Raw genomic sequence first — 18710 nt, 5'->3', positions numbered from 1 at the left:
TACATTTCCTAGCAAAAAGCTGGATTTTATTGAAACTGCTAGTTCAGTCAACCCCCACCCCCCAAAAAATAATTACTTTATACGACTTCATCCACACAAGTTTTTTTTATTTATTTTAGTTTCCCAAAAAACATTAAGCAATTATTATTATTATTATTATTATTATTATTATATTTTGATCGTTTCAAACTACATTTTCCAGCAAAACGCTTATGAAGGAACTGCTGAATTTATTTATATTCATTCAGTTTTTTTCCTTAATTGAATTTCCTTGTGCAATGCAGAATATTTAATCTAGGCCTATAATTATTCATAGTTTTTATTCATTATTAACCCATAATTATCCATAGTATAAAAACAAACATAAAAGTTTTATTTAGTGTAAAACTGCACATCCCAGTGCACCCTGCCTGCAGTCAGATTGTAGCCCAGAGGCTGAATGTAGTCCGGAAGCGTTGCATTCGCATTTGTGCTCGTCTTTGCCCAGGTAAACTTAGTGGAAAACGCCCCTCTTTTTATTGCCTCGCCCACTGATCTAGTGACTCCTAATACTATCCTGCGGTGACCCTACTTGAATAAATCGGATCCGAGCACTGTTCGCTTCTAGTCTTTGCACGCGGTCGGTCACATGAAGAGAAATAAAGCACGTCAGGATGGCAGATGAAGGATCGCTGAAGTGGACAGTTATTGTGCTCACATGTCAACATAAAGACAGTGTTTATGCCTTTCAGAGAGGTGAGTTCATGATGTATTCACGTCGTCTCAGGTGATTTATTTATTTTAAAAGCTTTAACTAACGTTAAAGTAATCATTAAAAAAACATGCAGACGATAACACACAAAAAAGTACAATGGTGAATTACTCTGGGTTGTTTTGGGAAGTCTGGGGACCCATTTCACACTTCCGTTGTTCTCAGAAGCGGAAGTCGTGGTGCGTCTCTCAAATCAGCTCCCTAGTTCAGTAGTCAGGGCACTGATCAGGGAGTCAGGGATTGACTTATGTCCTGATCTACAGGTGCTAATCAGTCCCCTGACTACCGAACTAGAGAACTGATTGAGACGCACGCCTTGTATTCCCATTTGTTTAGAGATGAATTAAATCACCCCCTAAGTCGTTATATTAGAAACAGTGTTAATTCGTTTTTTGTCCTTTACTCCCAAGGAATATGTAAAAAATGTAAACAAAAATGTGTACATTGAATGCAATGTAAGTCGCTTTGGATAAAAGCGTCTGCCAAATGCATAAATGTAAATGTAAGGAATAGCGTTCATGTATATTACATACAAAAAGTAACAAACTTTACTAAATGAGATGATGATAAGTGGAAATACGTATTACAGTGTGTGTGAAAACCACTATATTGTGATATCACTGTATTCTTGTAAGTGTCATGTATCATAAATAAAAGAACCATAAATATTAGGTGGCATAGTATACCAAAGCAAGTAACACACACTGTATTACTATATGAGGCCATCATTGTACCGTGTACTTTGTTGTATGTGGGCCTGTTCTCCACACCAGGTTCAGGTGGATCTCATGGAGGTTTGTGTGTTTCAGAGCTGGAGGTGCGTCAGAAGCGCGGTGTTCTTCCGGCCGATGCCCTGCTGCTGACGGTCCCCGATCCAAACGCCCGGCTGGGCAGCGGTGGAGCCACACTGAACGCCCTGCTAGTGGCTGCAGAACACCTGAGCGCTAGAGCCGGATACAGCGTGAGCTTCACATTACACTACTAGACTATAGAGCTCTCTCTGTGTGTGTGTGTGTGTGTGTGTGTGTGTGTGTCTTTCTGTCTCTCTGTGCGCAGATGGCTGGAGGTTTGGGGAGAAATCCTGCAGGATGTGTGCCAAAGGAATTTCTTGAATCTAAAAAAATCTAACTAATTATTATTTACATTAGTAGCTTTTAGATCAGTGGTTCTCAATTGGTTTGGCCATGAGACCCACATCCTCCCATGGTCATTAAGCCGTGACTCAATTATTTAAAAAAAAAAAAAAAAAATTTAAACCAAGGAAAAAACTTTTTCACCACACATACATCGTCCCACTTAAAGGGTTAGTTCAGTGATTTTGAATTAATCTTTGTATTTAAAACTGGGTCATTAATGCAGCAAAGACTTGTGTCTTTATCAGCTTCTCCATATGACTGGTCCTGATAATCATCACAAATACTTATCACTTGATCCATGTCTTTAAATCATTTTTAATGATTGACTCTTTCTTTCAAGCGGCAACATCCCCAAGATTCTGTTGAAGCCAATACGGAAGTGACTTAAACTGTAATTCATTGAATGGCCACTAGGGACAGGCTCCAGAAGGGAGCAGAATCTCATTGAGCCCCATGTTAAAATGCCCAACTTTACAGCAGAAAAAAACAAGTTTATAGCCTGGGAGAAAAAGATAAAGCCTTAAAGTTCTGCATAATTAAGGGCGTGGCCACTTTATTTGACAGGTGGATAGCCGTTTATCTGCTGTCTGTTAATCATCTTGTCACCTCAGCTCCACCCACCTCCCACCTCTTTGCCCATTTTCTGCTATCTGGGAGTGATGAGCGTTGACACGCTGCCAAGATGGCAACGGCCAGCTCGATGCAATTTTACACTTCAGAACTGCTCTTCAGAATCCTATGGGTGTTAGAACCTAATTTTTCAGTATTTGAAATTAACATGATTCCTTAATGTCTAGTGAAATCAGGGCCATTTTATGATTAATTGAAATATATTTCTTACATACAGTTCATTTAAATTGTTGAAAGAAATGCATTCATGATCTTTCAAAAGCATTACGAATATGGTAATTATCGGTATCTTTAGTATTTTAGCCTAAGAATTGATTTTTGAATTTCTTTCAGCACATGAATATTTCTCTGTTCTGAAAACTTTTAAAACGTTTTAACTTTTAAGTTTTAATCACACTACAGCACCCTTAAATGTGTCTGTTCGTGTTTAGGTGGTGAACGCAGATGTTCTGGATGGAGCTCATATTCTCATCCTTCACACGGTGTGTAACAGAAAAAAAAAGCATTTTAGATGATGATTTTCAAAGGTGTGCTAATAGGTGTGTGCTTTTAGGGTAGAGATTTCCCGTGGGACGGCTGCAGCAGGGCTTTCTGCTGGATGCCCGCTCAGAGATCAGATGCTGTAGAAGGAGCCGTTTGCTGCTTAGACCTGCTGTTGGATTGTCTGACCACAAAAGTGAGTGAAGTACCTGCAGTTATACATGAATTCATACACTATTCTCTCTATGGCCCTGTTTAGACCTGGTATTAAGATGCATTTTGGTCAGTCAGATCACAAGTGGTGGACGACGTTAAATACAGGTGTAAACAGGGACTAAAGCGGTTTGAGCTTGTCCACTTTCGACCACTTCCAGAGGTAGTCAAAACACGGCATTCGACCGGATTGCTCGCGTAATGTAGACGCTCGTGAGTTCGAACAGCAGCTAAAGACCAGCTACTTTCCGCCTACTGACATGATGCGGACACATTATGGGACGCGCTCTAGCCAGACAGGATTTAAACTTGTCGGGTGGAGACCCAAGTTTGGTTTGAAGATGGAAAGAGTTTGGTGTTATATTGTGGCTTCTCTCCGTATGTTTTTCTGATGTCTCGGTCGCAATTAAATTGTGAAAGCGTTTCATTATATCGAAAGATCTGAAAAAAGTACCTGCCCATAGATCCTCCTGAAAGAAATCAGGACAGAAGTGGTTGAAAGTGGACAAAAGAGACCAAAAAACACCAGGTGTAAACGGGAATATGTCTCTTATCTGCTTGTGATCCGATCGACCAAAATGCATCTTAATACCAGGTGTAAACAGGGCTTATATGTAACACAATGAGGTGAGTGGATTGTTATTCAAATGCACGTTTAGTGAAACGCCCTGTTGTTCCAGATTTGCGCTGGTTCTCCTCCAGGCGTTTGGGTGTGCGGCACTGATATGATCCTGAATATTCCAGCTCGACAGCGTGAGCTAACATTCATACGGTCACACATCTAATGCACGAACAAAACGTCTCAAGAAGTTGTGGATTTTTTTAACTGATTGTGATATATAAAGTCAGCAGTGTTCATCTTCAAAAACACTTCATCAATATATTCACCTTTTCTTTTTCTTCCCAGCGTTTTCATGGGACGGGTTTTCTGGGGTTCAGGTTGTGGCGCTGCCAGGTGACGCGGGTTTTGCTGCTAATCATGGCGTCTATCACACCGATGCAGAGGTGCGTTATTCAAAATGAGGGTTTTTTATTTTTGTTTATTTGTGTTTGTTTTTCTGAGAAATGTTCAATTATTGCTTTTACAGAACAGAGTACGTAACATTATCTATAAGGGCTCAAAGGAGAAGATCAGCCTTGCTGCACTCCCTGATGGGAAAGTACCCCTGGTATGAATTTGATTGGTAATGTTTGCTGCTATAAAGGTGTCTATATTTGACACAAAAAACACACAGCTGTTTTGGGACCCAATAAAAAAATTATAATTTTTGTTTTTGTTTTCTGTGACTGTTGTCCACCCTTTCTCTGACCATCAGAATTAAACAGGCTGATTTTGGTACTGGACCAAAGTCTCCTGCTTACTAAGTCTGCATGCATTTAATGAAAAATACTTTAAAAACCTAACATGATGATGATGATGATGATAATAACAATACAATTCAAAATAACAACGTTCAATTTGAATATATTTTACAATATAACTTATTCCTGTGATGCAAAGCTGAATCATTACTCATCATTACTCATTACTAACATCATTTGTAACATTATGAATGTATTTACTGTCACTTTTTATAAATGTAATGCATCCTTGCTGAAAAAAAAGCCAAGTATTTGTTTTAATTTGCATATGTTTGTCTACATAATTACATTATCTAATACAATTTTGGATTAAAGAGGCATTGGATGCTCTGATTGCATGTTGAATTGTTTTGGGGGGGCTTTCTGAAAGTGTCTGTGTGGTGTTCAGGTGTCAGGGCCGGTGTTTTTCTCCAGGGCTGTTGCAGAGAAGCTCCTTCAGACTCATGTTACGTCACCACTGGATGGCTGTACGTATCTTGGCATGGATTCAGGAGCTCCACCGCTTGAGGTAGAGACACACAACCTAGTTCTCTTTCTCAGATTCATCTCCCCCTCTCACTTTTCTTGCTCTCTTGTAGATATCTCTCTTTCTGGATATTCTGGTGTGCCTTTGCTCTGACCTGACGGAGCATGAATTCGTCACTGGAGAGAGAGCCGGCTGCACCTCACCCTCCGGGCCTCAGGGGGCAGTAGTGAGGAGCGGCCGCGCTGTGCTGTGGAGGATGCTCAGGGGAGCCTCCATCTCTATGTGTAAATTAGAGTTTAACATCTAATTTTGTGTTTTCATGTGTTAAGAATGGAATACTGCATAGTGTATACTGTGCATAGCAAGTAAGCATTATGAAATGACACATTTTTTAAACAAATTAAAAATAAAGTAAAATATGGACGTAGTGTCCGTGACGTCACCCATAGGATTCCTATAAGCCTTTATGAAGCTTAAAGTAGGGGCGAGCTGGGCGTTGCTATCTTGCGAGCGGTTCATTCGGAATCACACCCGGATAACAGAAAATGGGTAGAGAGGCGGAACGTGGGCGGAGCTTAGGTGTCGCAATTACCATAGGCGGCGGTTAAATGGCTATCCACCTGTCACTCAAAGTAACCACGCCCTTAATTATGCAGAACTTTAAGGCTTTATATAACGTAAACTAATGAGTTCATGAGTTCGTAAACGAAAAAATTCACCCCCCTCACAGTTGTCATGAAGATCAAAATTAGCCGTATAGACCAAAACCACAATTTGTACCAGACTGTAAACATTTTTTTTCTGCTGTAAAACGTTTTTTTCTGCTGTAAAGTTGGGAATTTTAACATGGGGCTCAATGAGATTCTGCTCCCTAGTGGCCAGTCGGTGAATTGCAGTTTACATTTACATTATTGGCTTCAAGAGATTGCGAGAGGTTGCCGCTTGGTTTTTATTCATTCACATGATCTCAATATACATCTAAACTCATCCTGCACCTTCCTTGTTCCTTTTTCTCAGATGTAAATTTGGTTCGCATTTAGATGAAAACTGCATTTCGCATTACATTATTTTTCCAAAAATGTGTTCCCTTTCGAAAACGGTTAATCTCGCCAAAGGCTCGTGCAGTTCCCACAGCTCAGCCAATCAGCGCGCATATATTTTTGACCATTTTCACAAAAATGTAATGGCCCATAGAATATTGTTATATGAGCATGCAATATATCAGAAGAAAGAGCTGACCCTATTCTTTTAAACAAAGAAAAGTTTTATTCTAGTTTGCATTCATACATTCCTTTTTTTATCAGCGCTTGAATATGGGTAAGTTTCATAAAAAAAGCAACATTTTGAAGTTTTTGTGAAAGACTATCCAGATCAGATTCATAGTGATGTACAAACTAGAGGTCTTCACGGATCCAAAAATTCGTACCCGAACCCGAAGAGACCCGCGATGTTCTACACAGAAACGACCCGGACCCGTCTATTATTTTTAAAACTGGACCCGGACCCGTGCAGATCCGAGAAATGCCAAAAATATAGACCCGAACCCGTACGGGTCTCGGGTGCCCCGTGAAGACCTCTAGTACAAACACAGATGGAGTAGATCGAGTCCATCAACACCCCTAATCCTTCATAGCCCTGTAGCTCATCCTGGGTCCACATTTCATTCAATAACATTAGATCGTTTTGATTCATATGATGTTTAATGTTGATGATCACGTTATTTTGCATATGCATCTGCTTGCATACGATCGCTTGTTTTACTGTGTCTTCCTCGCGTGTGTTTTGATCAGATGTTGTACTCATTCAGAAGATGCGTTATAGCTCCCTCTAGCATCTGAAAAGTGAAAAAACGAAAAATTTAATTTTTGACCGGAAAGCGTTTTCTCAAAAATAATGAAAAATTATTGGAAAAACTTGGAAAAATTTGGCGGGGAAAGAGTTAATCACACAGAAAATGAAAGGTTAGCTTCACTGTTGAATGTTGTATACTTCACATTTTGGCCTTGCACACCAAAAATTCACTTACCAAGAGTAGAATGAGTAGTATGCTGATGTTTTTGTTGCCAGTGTGCATTCCAGAGGGCCGCTATGATTATTTGACTCAATCAGGCCGAGAACATGTTGTTCGTCTGACAGAATCTGGATCAGAGACAGTGATGTTATCTCATATTCAGGTGGGAAATGTTGTGAACATGACTTTAAAGATATTTTTTAATCTAGTCTGTTATCATAAATGTGTTCCTCTTTCTGTTTTAAAGGACGTTCAGTCTGTGGCAGAAGGGAGCCGGGTGATTAACAGCGTGTTGGAAGGAGATGTTCGTGTATCAGCAGGAGCTGTAGTGCAGCACTGCCACCTACAGGTCTGGAGGATTTTTAGCCAATCTTTGTCAAATATTTACAGTAATTCTTACAAATTATCCTGCTTCACTTTGAGATATGCCACATTATATTAGTGTAATTACATTTGAATGTTTTGTGTTGACTAAGTAAATCTTGCAAGAAATAATACAGTTATCAAAATGCGTCAATATCAATTAAAGGGTCCAGTCCAGGTGCATTCTGGGTGCCTGCTGTCAGGGCTTGATTTGACCTCATCATCCTGCATCCAGCGTCTACCTCTGTCCAGTGACATCATCGTTCAGGGTCATCGAGTGAGGCTTGGAGAGTTAAAGTTAACCGTGTACACAGCTTTTGGAGCTCATGATAACTTGGAGGTGAGCCTTACCCATTCGTTTAGCAAATGCTTCTATCCAAAGCAACATACACATGAGTGAGTTTTGGATATTTGTTTTGAAGAATGTTATTAAAGAATTAATGCTAATTTGGTGGTTTATTGTGTTATTTTAATTGCACAGGCTCATGCTGATGATGTTACGGCATCATTCCTTAACCAAAAAAACACTGAGTTTTACAGCCGGACTGGAATACAGTAAGACATTTCTACATTCATACCTCACATATTCATATTTTAGACTAAACACCTGCTTATACAGGAAGAGGCTCTCTAAATGCATATTGTGCAACCACAGTTCAGTTTTTGTATGTTTTGTTTAGACTGAGACCGTCACAGCCATATGGTTTTTGGGTTAGTCGTTCACACAAGCATAACAAACCTGGAGACATTTTTTATCAGAAAAATTACATTTAGATTAAACACTTTTATGGCTGATAAAACAAATATTTTTGGTCTATACATTTTCTTAAACGGGGACTTAAGCGCTGGAAAGAATTTGGTGCCTTCTACACTGAGAAAAGCCATAAAATGTATTTTTTGGCTCATGTGGATGAAAGACGACAACTCCCAGAATGCACTTGATGTTGGCAGTTTTGGAAACAAGTTTTAGGCCTGGTCACGGCATCGTATAGTGTGTCTAAAATATGTGTGTGTTAAAGGCCTCTGGACCTTTGGGGACCTGAGAGGACGGAGTCGTGCTGTCTGCTGGACGCCCGGTTGTTCCCAGTGTTCATGCCACGTTCAGGACCCGTTGGACTGGAGGGTGTTTGCTGGCTTCTGGGCGGCCCTGGTGGGCTGGACAGCTGGAAGGAAGCCTGGAGACTCTCGCTCAGGGATATTCTGATCCTGACAGACCAGGAGACGGAGCTGTGCTGGAGAGAGGAGCTGTTCTTCAGCGTGGGCCGACGGAGAGCCGTGGACACTCTGGAAGGCCACATGGATCTCAATCTTCTGCCGTTCTTCAGAGCAGCTGCGCTTGCCGGCCAACAGGAGGCGCTACTACAGGCTCTAGATTTAGGTGAGGATCATAAGAGGAGAAATAGTTACCATATAGGTGCTGGTCATATTATTAGAATATCATCAAAAATTTATTTTACTAATTCCATTTTTGAAAAAAAGTGAAACTTGTATAATATTCATTCATTACACACAGGCTGATATATTTAAAATGTTTTTCTTTTAATTTGGATTATTATAACTGACAACTAAGGAAAATACCAAATTCAGTGTCAGAAAATTTGAATATTATTTAAGACATTATTACTTAATACAAAGAACAGATTTTTAGAAATCATGGCCAACTGAAAAGTATGAGCATGTACAGCACTCAATATTTAGTTGGGGCTCCTTTTGCTTGAATTACTGCAGCAGTGCGGCGAGGCATGGAGTCGATCAGTCTGTGGTTCTGCTCAGGTGTTATGAGAGCCCAGGTTGCTCTGATAGTGACCTTCAGCTCTTCTGCATTATTGGATCTGGCATATCGCATCTTCCTCTTCATAATACACCATAGATAGAGGCGAGTTTGTTGGCCAATTAAGAACAGGGATACCATGGTCCTTAAGCCATGTACTGGTTGCTTTGGCACTGTGTGCAGGTGCCAAGTCCTGTTGGAAAATGAAATATGCATCTCCATAAAGTTGGTCAGCAGCAGGAAGCATGAAGTGCTTTAAATCTTCCTGGTATACGGCTGCATTGACCTTCGACCTCAGAAAACACAGTAGACCAACACCAACAGATGACATGGCACCCCAAACCATCACTGACTGTGGAAACTTTACACTGGACCTCAAGCAACATGGATTGTGTGCATCTCCTCTCTTCCTCCAGACTCTGGGACCCTGATTCCTAAAGAAAATGCAAAATGTACTTTCATCAGAGAACATAACTTAGGACCATTCAGCAGCAATCCAGTCCTTTTTGTCTTTAGCCCAGTCGAGACACTTCTGAAGCTGTCTGTTGTTCAAGAGTGGCTTGTCACAAGGAATGGGACAGCTGAAACCCATGTGTTGCATGCCTGTGTGTAGTGGTTCTTGAAGCACTGACTCCAGCTGCAGTCCACTCTTTGTGAATCTCCCCCACATTTTTGAATGGGTTTTGTTTCACAATCCACTCCAGGGTGCGGTTGTCCCTATTGCCTGTACACTTTTTTCTAACACATTTTTTCCCTTCCCTTCACCTCTCCATTAATGTGCTTGGACACAGAGCTCTGTGAACAGCCAGCCTCTTTTGCAATGACCTTTTGTGTCTTGCCCTTCTTGTGGAAGGTGTCAATGGTTGTCTTTTGGACAACTGTCAAGTCAGTAGTCTTCCCCATGATTGTGTAGCCTACAGAACTAAACTGAGAGACCATTTAAAGGCATTTGCAGGTGTTTTGAGTTCATTAGCTGATTAGAGGGTGGCACCAGGTCTCTTCAATATTGAACCTTTTTTACAATATAACATTTTTCTGAGATACTGAATTTGGGATTTTCTTTAGTTGTCAGTTATAATAATCAAAATGAAAAGAAATCAACATTTGAAATATATCACTCTGTGTGTAATGAATGAAAATAATATACAAGTTTCACTTTTTGAAGGGACTTTATTAGTGAAATAAATAAACGTTTTCATATTCTATTTATATGACCAGCACCTGTATATTGGCTTTGAGGGTCTAATATTTTGTCTGTTTGCTCAGTTGCTGCAAACAGCAGTGGTGATCTGGGAGTGGCGGCACGTTGTCTGGCCTGTATCGCAGATGTTCTTGGCTGTCTGGCGGGTGAGGGTAAGGGCGGTTTACGCAGCGGGCCAGCGGCGAATCCATCATGGGCTCCTGCTTTTAAACTCCTAGAGGACGGAAACTTACCCGCTGGTGTCCAAGAACTGGCTAATCAAAGAAAGCACTGGCTCAGCAGGTCAGAACTTATAGATTGTTGTGTAAAAAGTTGACAGCCGTATGGCCCAGATGTGCTTAGCTTTTTCCCCACCATCGTTAAAAAAAAAAGGCAGTTTTGATCATTTTCACAAATTTTATAGCCCATAGAATATTTTATATTATGAATAACTGATGAACGCTTTTGAACTACCATTAGTCCATGGTGATTGTGTAATAGAGAAGTGTTGGTCTGAGGCTTGACGTGGAAATCTTCTCCATTTTCATTTGCTCTGATCAATGTTAAAAACATAAACGCACTGGAGAGCTGCTTTATAGATTAATCTCTAATTTAAAGCTACACTGACACCGTTTTTTGTGTGTAATTGTGTAAAGCTACTTACTATAAAACAGTCTTGTATAAAGGGCTATATAAATAAATATAATGTGACTTGATTGTAGGGCTGAACTGCAGAGCTCGTGCAAACATACCTGCATCGCTATGATCCGATGCTTTCTTCACTGATGTTTTCTCACCGCAGACATTTTAGATGCGTGTTTGTGGCATTGAAAGGAAAGTGTACATCACACACATTTTTCCATATTCATCTGAACGCCACTCTCAGTTCACTAACAGTATATCGCCCGTCCCATATTTCAGACTTGTTTTTACCCCTAAGCAGAGAAATAAAAATTACTTTGCCATGAGTATATCAGGGCCTTTAAAGGTGTCATGAACTGGCTTTTAAAATTTTTTATACTGTTGTCTGGGGTCAACTAATGATTTTCGTGTGGTTTTTACATTCAAAAACATCATAATGAATAAGTAATAGGCTATTTTCTACACTGGTTTTGAGGCTCTCTCCTGAACGCTGAGTTTTGATGGGCTTGATGCACTGGAGACTTGGAAGTAAACTCCCACTTGTGTTTTGGGACTACTATTACATATAAAAAAGACGTTTTACTCACATAAGTGTGTTGCACCATTCCTGTTGGATCCAATATAGAAGGCATAGCATTGTGTGTTAATCTCAATATGTTTGCAAATCCAATATCGACCTGAGACTTGTTTACAAACGATTCTGCTGTGAAATGAAGTGAACATGTGTAAAATGTCTTCCCCACGTGGGCTGGAACTTCATTAAAAATAAATGAAGTATCACACATTCCTAATATTAGGATCTGAAGGAAGCTTATGCAGCGACTGTTCTTCCACATCCAGGTATAGCTCAATATCTTGCTGTCTTCGGCATGTTTATTGCTGCTGGCTAGCCCAATCCGAACAGCCCCATTAGTCGGTGGGCGGGGCTACTGAATGTGCTTATTATTCATTAGAGGCAGTTTTTCGCAACACGATGATGTTAGGATGACGCACACAATCGTTATAAAATAAAAGCTTTTCTTTTACTAACAAGGAAGTTTTCAGCTCTGAAACTTACAGGATATTCTTATATAACCATGACCTTTTATATATCAAAAGCTCAAGGAAAAGTTGATTTCTCAATTCATCACCCCTTTAAAGTGATTTATCATTGTTGTCTAAAGACCAGATTTGTTGGTGCGAGCTGCCAGGCATTATGAGGGAGCTGGACAGATACTGCTGCGGAAGGCAGTGATGTCAGCGCGGCAGTTTGTGTTCATTGGTCGAGGAGAGATGCCGCCGATGGGCGAGTGGCAGGAAGTGGAGTGTCCTGCTCGACTGGATCTGTCAGGTGAGAGCGGCATTCATCATCAGAGCTGTACAGCAGGCAATCTGATCAGAGAGTTTATGTTTGAGGGTGTTGTGACACCATGTGACGTATAAATGGTTAGTTCACCCAAAAATGAAAATTCTGTCATCATTTACTATCCCTCAAGTTGTTCCAAACCTGCATGAATTTCTTTCTTCTGCTGAACACAAAGGAAGATATTTGGTATTATGTTTGTATATAAGCACATTTTGAGCCCCATTGACTACCATAGTATTTTTTCCCCCTACTATGATTGTCAATGGGGCTCAAAATCTGCTTACATAAAAACATTCTTCCAAATATCTTCCTTTGTGTTCAGCAGAAGAAAGAAATTCATGCAGGTTTGGAACAACTTGAGGGAGAGTAAATGATGACAGAATTTTCATTTTTGGGTGAACTATCCCTTTAAGGTTTAATGGCCTCATACATAGAACACCAGTACCGTTTATTTTGGGGCGTGGGGGGATTGGGTGGATAAATGCTGTCCTTATGAACTTTCTATACAGAATCCTGAAAAAAAAATTATCATGGTTTCCACAAAAATATGAAGCATCACAACTGTTTTCAATATTTATAATGATCTGTTTCTTGACCATTAAATTATAAAATGAGAATGATTTGTGAAGGATGATGTGACACTAAAGATCGGGAGTAATAATAACAGAAACACATAACATTTTAAAATAAATTCAAATAGAAATGTTTAAAAAAAAATTGTTTTTTTTTAAAGTTATTTCTTTTTTGCTTTTTAATCAAGTAAATGCAGACTGGGTGAGCAAAAGAGACCTTTTTCCAAAAAAAATCACACCAACCCCAAACTTTTGAAAAGTAGCGTTGATGTATTTAGTTTATATATTTTATTGTTTAAAAAAAAAAAAGTTGTCCTAGAATCATTCTTTTTCCAGAATACATTACCTGTGTTAAATGTATTTGAAACGCAGTTTAGTAAATTCTTGCTGTCATAAGCATATCAAAAGAAAGCTAAAACTCAAAACCATTCTGATCTTTCACACTGTGAACGTCGTCAGGCGGCTGGAGTGACACTCCTCCTATTGCGTTTGAACATGGTGGACTGGTGGTCAATGTGGCCATAAAGGTGGATGGAAAACGGCCGATTGGAGCTCGAGTTCGACGCGTTCCAGAGCCTCGTCTGCTGTTGGTCAGCACCAGTGGCGATCCGGCCTACAGCTTCTCCACAGAAACACTCTGTGAGGATCTCACTGACCTGGAGGACTATTGCCAGCCTCATGCTCCCGGTCAGAGAACATGTGTTATTAGAAACTTCTTTAAAGGTTCTGTAGATATTTTGTAAATGCTCACTAAAGTTGTTCGTGTTTTAGGAGCCCTGCTGAAAGCCGTGTGTGTGTGCAGTGAGCTGGTGTGTGTATCGTCTTCTGTCTCTCTGAAAGAGCAGTTGTTAGAGCGCTGGGGAGGCGGACTGGAGATCCACAGCTGGTCTTCATTGCCTCATGGTTCTGGTCTCGGTGAGCATGAATTACTTTTGATTGAATCACTTCACTGTTTAAATGTGCAGTAATAGTTTTTTGGATTAATCTCCTGTACAAATGTGAAAGAGCAGAAAAAAATAAAAGTAATGTATAATGGTGTCCACGTAGTTTATTATTTGTTATGTATTCATATAGTAGCAATAATAATATTATTATTACCACATTTAAATAAAATTGAAGATTATACATGCTATACAAATAATGAATAATAATGTGTATATACTGTTATTATTTAATAATAAAATGTTGTAACATAATACTTTGTATTATGTAAATATATTCATATTAACTAAATTATTTGTATACTTTAAAATTATTTTTTTATTATAATATTTATGGAATTATATTATTTAATCTTTCACTAGGTTTTATTTTAATTTTATATTAATGATAATAAATTATTATTTTTGTCAATTAATTATTTTATAATACATGTGAAGTATTATTATATATTATCTTTATTTAAAAAAAAAAATAATAATAATAATAATAATAATAATAATTATTATTATTATTGAAATATATTAATTATTTGTATTACAAATCATCCATTTTACTTTATTATGTATTAATATTTTTTAAATAGATTAAGATTTAGATCACTGAAAGAAATATAACATAATGGCCCGGTTTCACAGACATGGCTTAGATCAAGACAGGATTAGGCCTTAGTTCAATCAGGAAATATGAGTGTCGTTTATAAATGTGCTTTAGAAAATAACATTACTGGTGTGCATCTTTATTTTAACTAAGATATGCCAGACATTTAAGAAATACCAGTGCAAGTAGCTTTCGGTTAAAACAGCTCAAACATGTATTTTAGTCTGAGACTAAAGCATTGTCTGTGAACCCAGGGGAATATGATATAGTATTTTTTTTATAAAATTATTGTGTGTGTGTGTGTGTGTGTGTGTGTGTGTGTGTGTGTGTGTGTGTGTGTGTGTGTGTGTGTGTGTGTGTGTGTGTGTGTGTGTAGGCACCAGCAGTATTCTGGCAGGTGCAGCTCTTGCAGCCGTATACAGATGCACGGGACGGAGCTTCGACACACACTCCCTCATTCATGATGTTCTTTACCTGGAGCAGATCCTCACCACCGGTATGAGAGATGCTTTTATTCTCATAACGGGATGCATCACTTTCTTTTTTAGAGTAATATAGGGATTCACTGGGCTGTGAAGATGGAATAGGCAAAGACTGACAGTTTTAAAAGTGCCCTAGAATAATTTGAAACAATATTTAAAATTGTTCTCTGATATCTAAGTATGTGGCTTATTTAAGGTCAAAAATTGTCCAGATACAGTTTTACAGGTCCATTTACAACCCTATAATTTGTCCCTAGGATGTAATGCTCTGTTTTTGCCTTATTTGGAAGGGTCATGAATATTAATGCAGAGTTCTGCTCTGATTGGCTGTTTCACTGCACCGCTGCTCAATGACAGCTAACACATCTATACCATCTGTCATGGCAATGATCTCAACTTTGAATCACAAACTAAACTGGGTAGCGTGTAAATATGTTGTTTACAGTAACGTTACAGTTTTACAGTAGAGTACTGATTTAGAAGTCGATTTATTTAGCCCAACAAAGCAATGTAGAAGCCACTTAAAATAGTCAGTGTCATGTTTACTACTCATCCGCTGCAAAATAATCATACTTCAGTTCTCATAAATATATATTTATTTAACAAATTGACTAGAAGCCCTGTTAAATGACTATCGTTTCAACTTAGATGGTGAAGGTGATGTTAGCTACAAGAATCGAGTGAGAGATCTGTATGCAACTAAACAGTAGTAGTAAACATGCTTAGCTTCTGAGTTATGTGTTAATGATGAAGTATAGGCTAATTTAGATTTCAATCCGTCAAAAGGGATCGACATGCGTATCTATTGTTGTATTTTATGACAACACTGGCAGGAAATAATATTAACCGTTGCCATTTGACAAACTGTTATGTGTGCTACTTTGAGTTTCCAACACTATCATCTTGCATTAGATCTAGACAACACAGGGGATATTATCGTAATGTTGTCTTACTAAGAAACTTTCAATATAATCAGAAATGAACTGTAACAGATTCAACCCGGCGCTCTGGTGGAGTTAAATAGTCTGTAATCGGTGCTCTTGGGAAAGGGAAAAGTCGAATGGCAAAAAAGGCAGGTCCAAGGCACTCAGTTAAGTGAAGGATAAGGAAATAATTAAAAAGCCTTTATTTGGTATGGCTTAAGTCATTTTAAAATACAAGAGCCAACATGTTTCGACCCAAATTGGGCTTCATCAGGGCAAAGCAACACAATGAATGAGAATGATAACAATTTATATGTTACACCCCACCCATAACCCAATAACATCCAATTAGCCTAACAAGGACTAATACAATCAATTCATCCAATGAGGCAATCAGGTGTACAGGATTGGGGATACCAACGTAATAGGGAAAAAAAAACAAAAAAAACAGACAAACTCCCCTTTAACGTAGGCTACCTGGAGAGAAAAACATAATCAGAAATGGGTTCGACAGTCAATAAAATCACTACTAATATGGTTGGAATCGGCCCTTTCTTCAGTATCAGACGCTGAGCGAATCCTGCTATATTGCCCCAAGTTAGAAAAACTCTCCGTGGTGAAATGGGCCGAGCAAACGAACATCTTTATGGTTTGTTGAAAATAGCCTGTTTTTCTGTGGTGTTTTTCACAAACAAGATTTAGATATGAAGAAGGAGGCAATGGTGTTTGAGACGCACAGTATGTGATGTCCAATCACTGAACTCTTATTATTTCACTGTGGCAATGTTAATTACATTTTTCATTCTAGTGCACCTTTAACAAACATTTACTTTGAGGGCATTTTGTACATTTGTTACTGTTTTAGGTGGTGGGTGGCAGGATCAGGTCGGTGGGCTGTTTGGAGGAGTGAAGCTGGCGCGATCTGCGGCTCAGTTACCCCTGAAAGTGGAAGTAGAACAGCTCTCTCTTACTCAAGACTTCCTGTCTGTCCTGCAGCAGCATCTCCTGCTGGTTTACACTGGAAAGACGCGTTTAGCACGGAACCTCCTGCAGGTACGAGCAGCCGATAGTGACGGTCAGACTTCATGAGCTGTGTGTTGTGTGTCACTGGATCTCTGTGTGTGTGTGCGCAGGACGTGGTACGAAGCTGGTATGCGCGTTTACCCGCTATTATACAGAACGTAGAGCAGCTGGTGACCAATGCAGAGGAGTGTGCTGAAGCATGCAGAGAGGGTGAGACACACACACGTTTTTGTGAAATGTGAGGACTCTCCATAGGCGTTATGGTTTTTACATTGTACAAACTGTATTTTCTACCCCCCTTACACTGCCCCTACCCCTAAACCTAGCCATCACTGGAAACATTCTGCATTTTTACTTTCTCAAAAAAACTAATTCTGTATGATTTATAAGCATTTTGAAAAATGGGGACATGGGTAATGTCCTCATATTTCACCCTCTCCTTGAAAATACCCATGTCATACCCATGTCATTATACACATTTGTATCCTGATATTTCACAAAAAACATGCCCACACACACTCATTTATTTGATCTGTTTCTCTCAGGGTCTCTCCTCAGATTGGGCCAGTGTATGGACACATACTGGCAGCAGAAGAAGCTGATGGCTCCAGGCTGTGAGCCGGCGGCTGTGAGATCCCTGATGAACGCACTTCAGCCGCTGAGTTTAGGACAGAGTCTGGCGGGAGCAGGAGGAGGAGGATTCCTCTTCTTACTCACCCGTGAGCCTCAGCAGAAGAAACCAGTGACAGAGATTCTCAAAAACATACAGGTGAGTCCGAGGAACTGGTTCAAGCGGTTCAGAATGAGAACATGTGATGAAGAATGGTTGATTTGAACCCTTTCTAAACTGATATAGACGCAGTTCTCTCTGAATGATTTGATATATGAGATTTAAGCTCAACAGGACTGGCTTCTGAAAGACCTGTGTGTTTAGTGTCCTAGTAAAAACAGAATAACATTATAAATGTTAAATATAAAAAGTATTTTGTGAAACGTGTTGGTGCTGCTGTTGTTTTGACAGGGCATTGGTTCCTTCAGCGTTCATTCAGTGGATCTGGATATGGACGGGATCTCAGTCATTCAGAAGAGCTCTAAACATCCTGAACAACAGCAGACGACACACGTCTGAATGCCTTCATTACAATTAAACTCATATAATATCTGTAAATATATATAATATATCTTCAGTTTGATGATGACTGAGAGAGTCAATCAACTAAAAGCCAACTAAAAGCTTCAAACATTCACTGATGCTCCAGAGGGAAACACAATGCAACTTTTGAACAGGAAGATTTCCAAATTGTTCTTATGAAGTTTAAATAAGACGTTTTTCTCATTTAGTACTGGCCTTTGTAAGCAACAGAAGATACTTGCATGTTTCATGGAAAACAAATTAGGTACAAATGACCCTGATTGTCAAATGTAATGTTGTTCAAATATGCAAAAGATCCTGGGAAACTGGAGAATGTGCAGAATCTAGAAGATTTTTCTGAAAATCATTGGTCAGTTTAACTGCTCAGGACACACAAGAGACTCAAGAACAACATCAGAAAACATGCTCACGGCCATGGATCATCAGGGAACCACACACAGTACTGAGAATCAATGAGTGAGTGGGTCATTTGTAATAAATTGAGCTATTTGTTTGTCTTGTGGAGTAGGCTACATGTAAACATTTTGTATGTAAAATATGTTATTCAGAACACAACTAAATGAAAAAGAACGCATTTTGTATGATCTCTTTCATTTGTTATAATTAGTGACATTTTCGCAGATTCGGAAAGGGGTTCACATACATGTTCTTGCAGCTTTATGTGGGCC

At 39.2% G+C, this 18710-nt stretch overlaps 1 protein-coding gene across 2 annotated transcripts; it reads left to right on the top strand.

Moving 5' to 3' along the window:
- Nucleotides 1–492: 492 nt before the first annotated feature.
- Nucleotides 493–18616, top strand: LOC137065393 (L-fucose kinase). Of its 2 annotated transcripts, XM_067437016.1 has the most exons (23): nucleotides 493–735; nucleotides 1561–1712; nucleotides 2949–2999; nucleotides 3071–3193; nucleotides 3891–3963; nucleotides 4118–4215; nucleotides 4299–4379; nucleotides 4961–5080; nucleotides 5151–5322; nucleotides 7106–7212; nucleotides 7297–7398; nucleotides 7579–7752; nucleotides 7894–7967; nucleotides 8432–8790; nucleotides 10450–10666; nucleotides 12169–12335; nucleotides 13382–13609; nucleotides 13694–13837; nucleotides 14838–14957; nucleotides 16732–16919; nucleotides 17000–17099; nucleotides 17435–17658; nucleotides 17911–18616. In XM_067437016.1, the coding sequence occupies exons 1-23, from the start codon at nucleotides 654–656 to the stop codon at nucleotides 18016–18018; spliced, it is 3264 nt and encodes a 1087-aa protein (XP_067293117.1). In that variant the 5' UTR covers nucleotides 493–653; the 3' UTR covers nucleotides 18019–18616. The 2 variants fall into 2 exon arrangements, with proteins under 2 accessions (XP_067293117.1, XP_067293118.1); XM_067437017.1 differs by lacking the exons at nucleotides 493–735; nucleotides 1561–1712; nucleotides 2949–2999; nucleotides 3071–3193 and having other exon boundaries at nucleotides 4987–5080.
- Nucleotides 18617–18710: the final 94 nt, after the last annotated feature.

This window comes from Pseudorasbora parva, chromosome 25 (assembly GCF_024679245.1).
Source record: "Pseudorasbora parva isolate DD20220531a chromosome 25, ASM2467924v1, whole genome shotgun sequence".
Lineage (NCBI taxonomy): Eukaryota > Metazoa > Chordata > Actinopteri > Cypriniformes > Gobionidae > Pseudorasbora > Pseudorasbora parva.
Note: the sequence above shows the minus strand (reverse complement) of the source record. Positions and strands in the feature narration are given on the sequence as shown.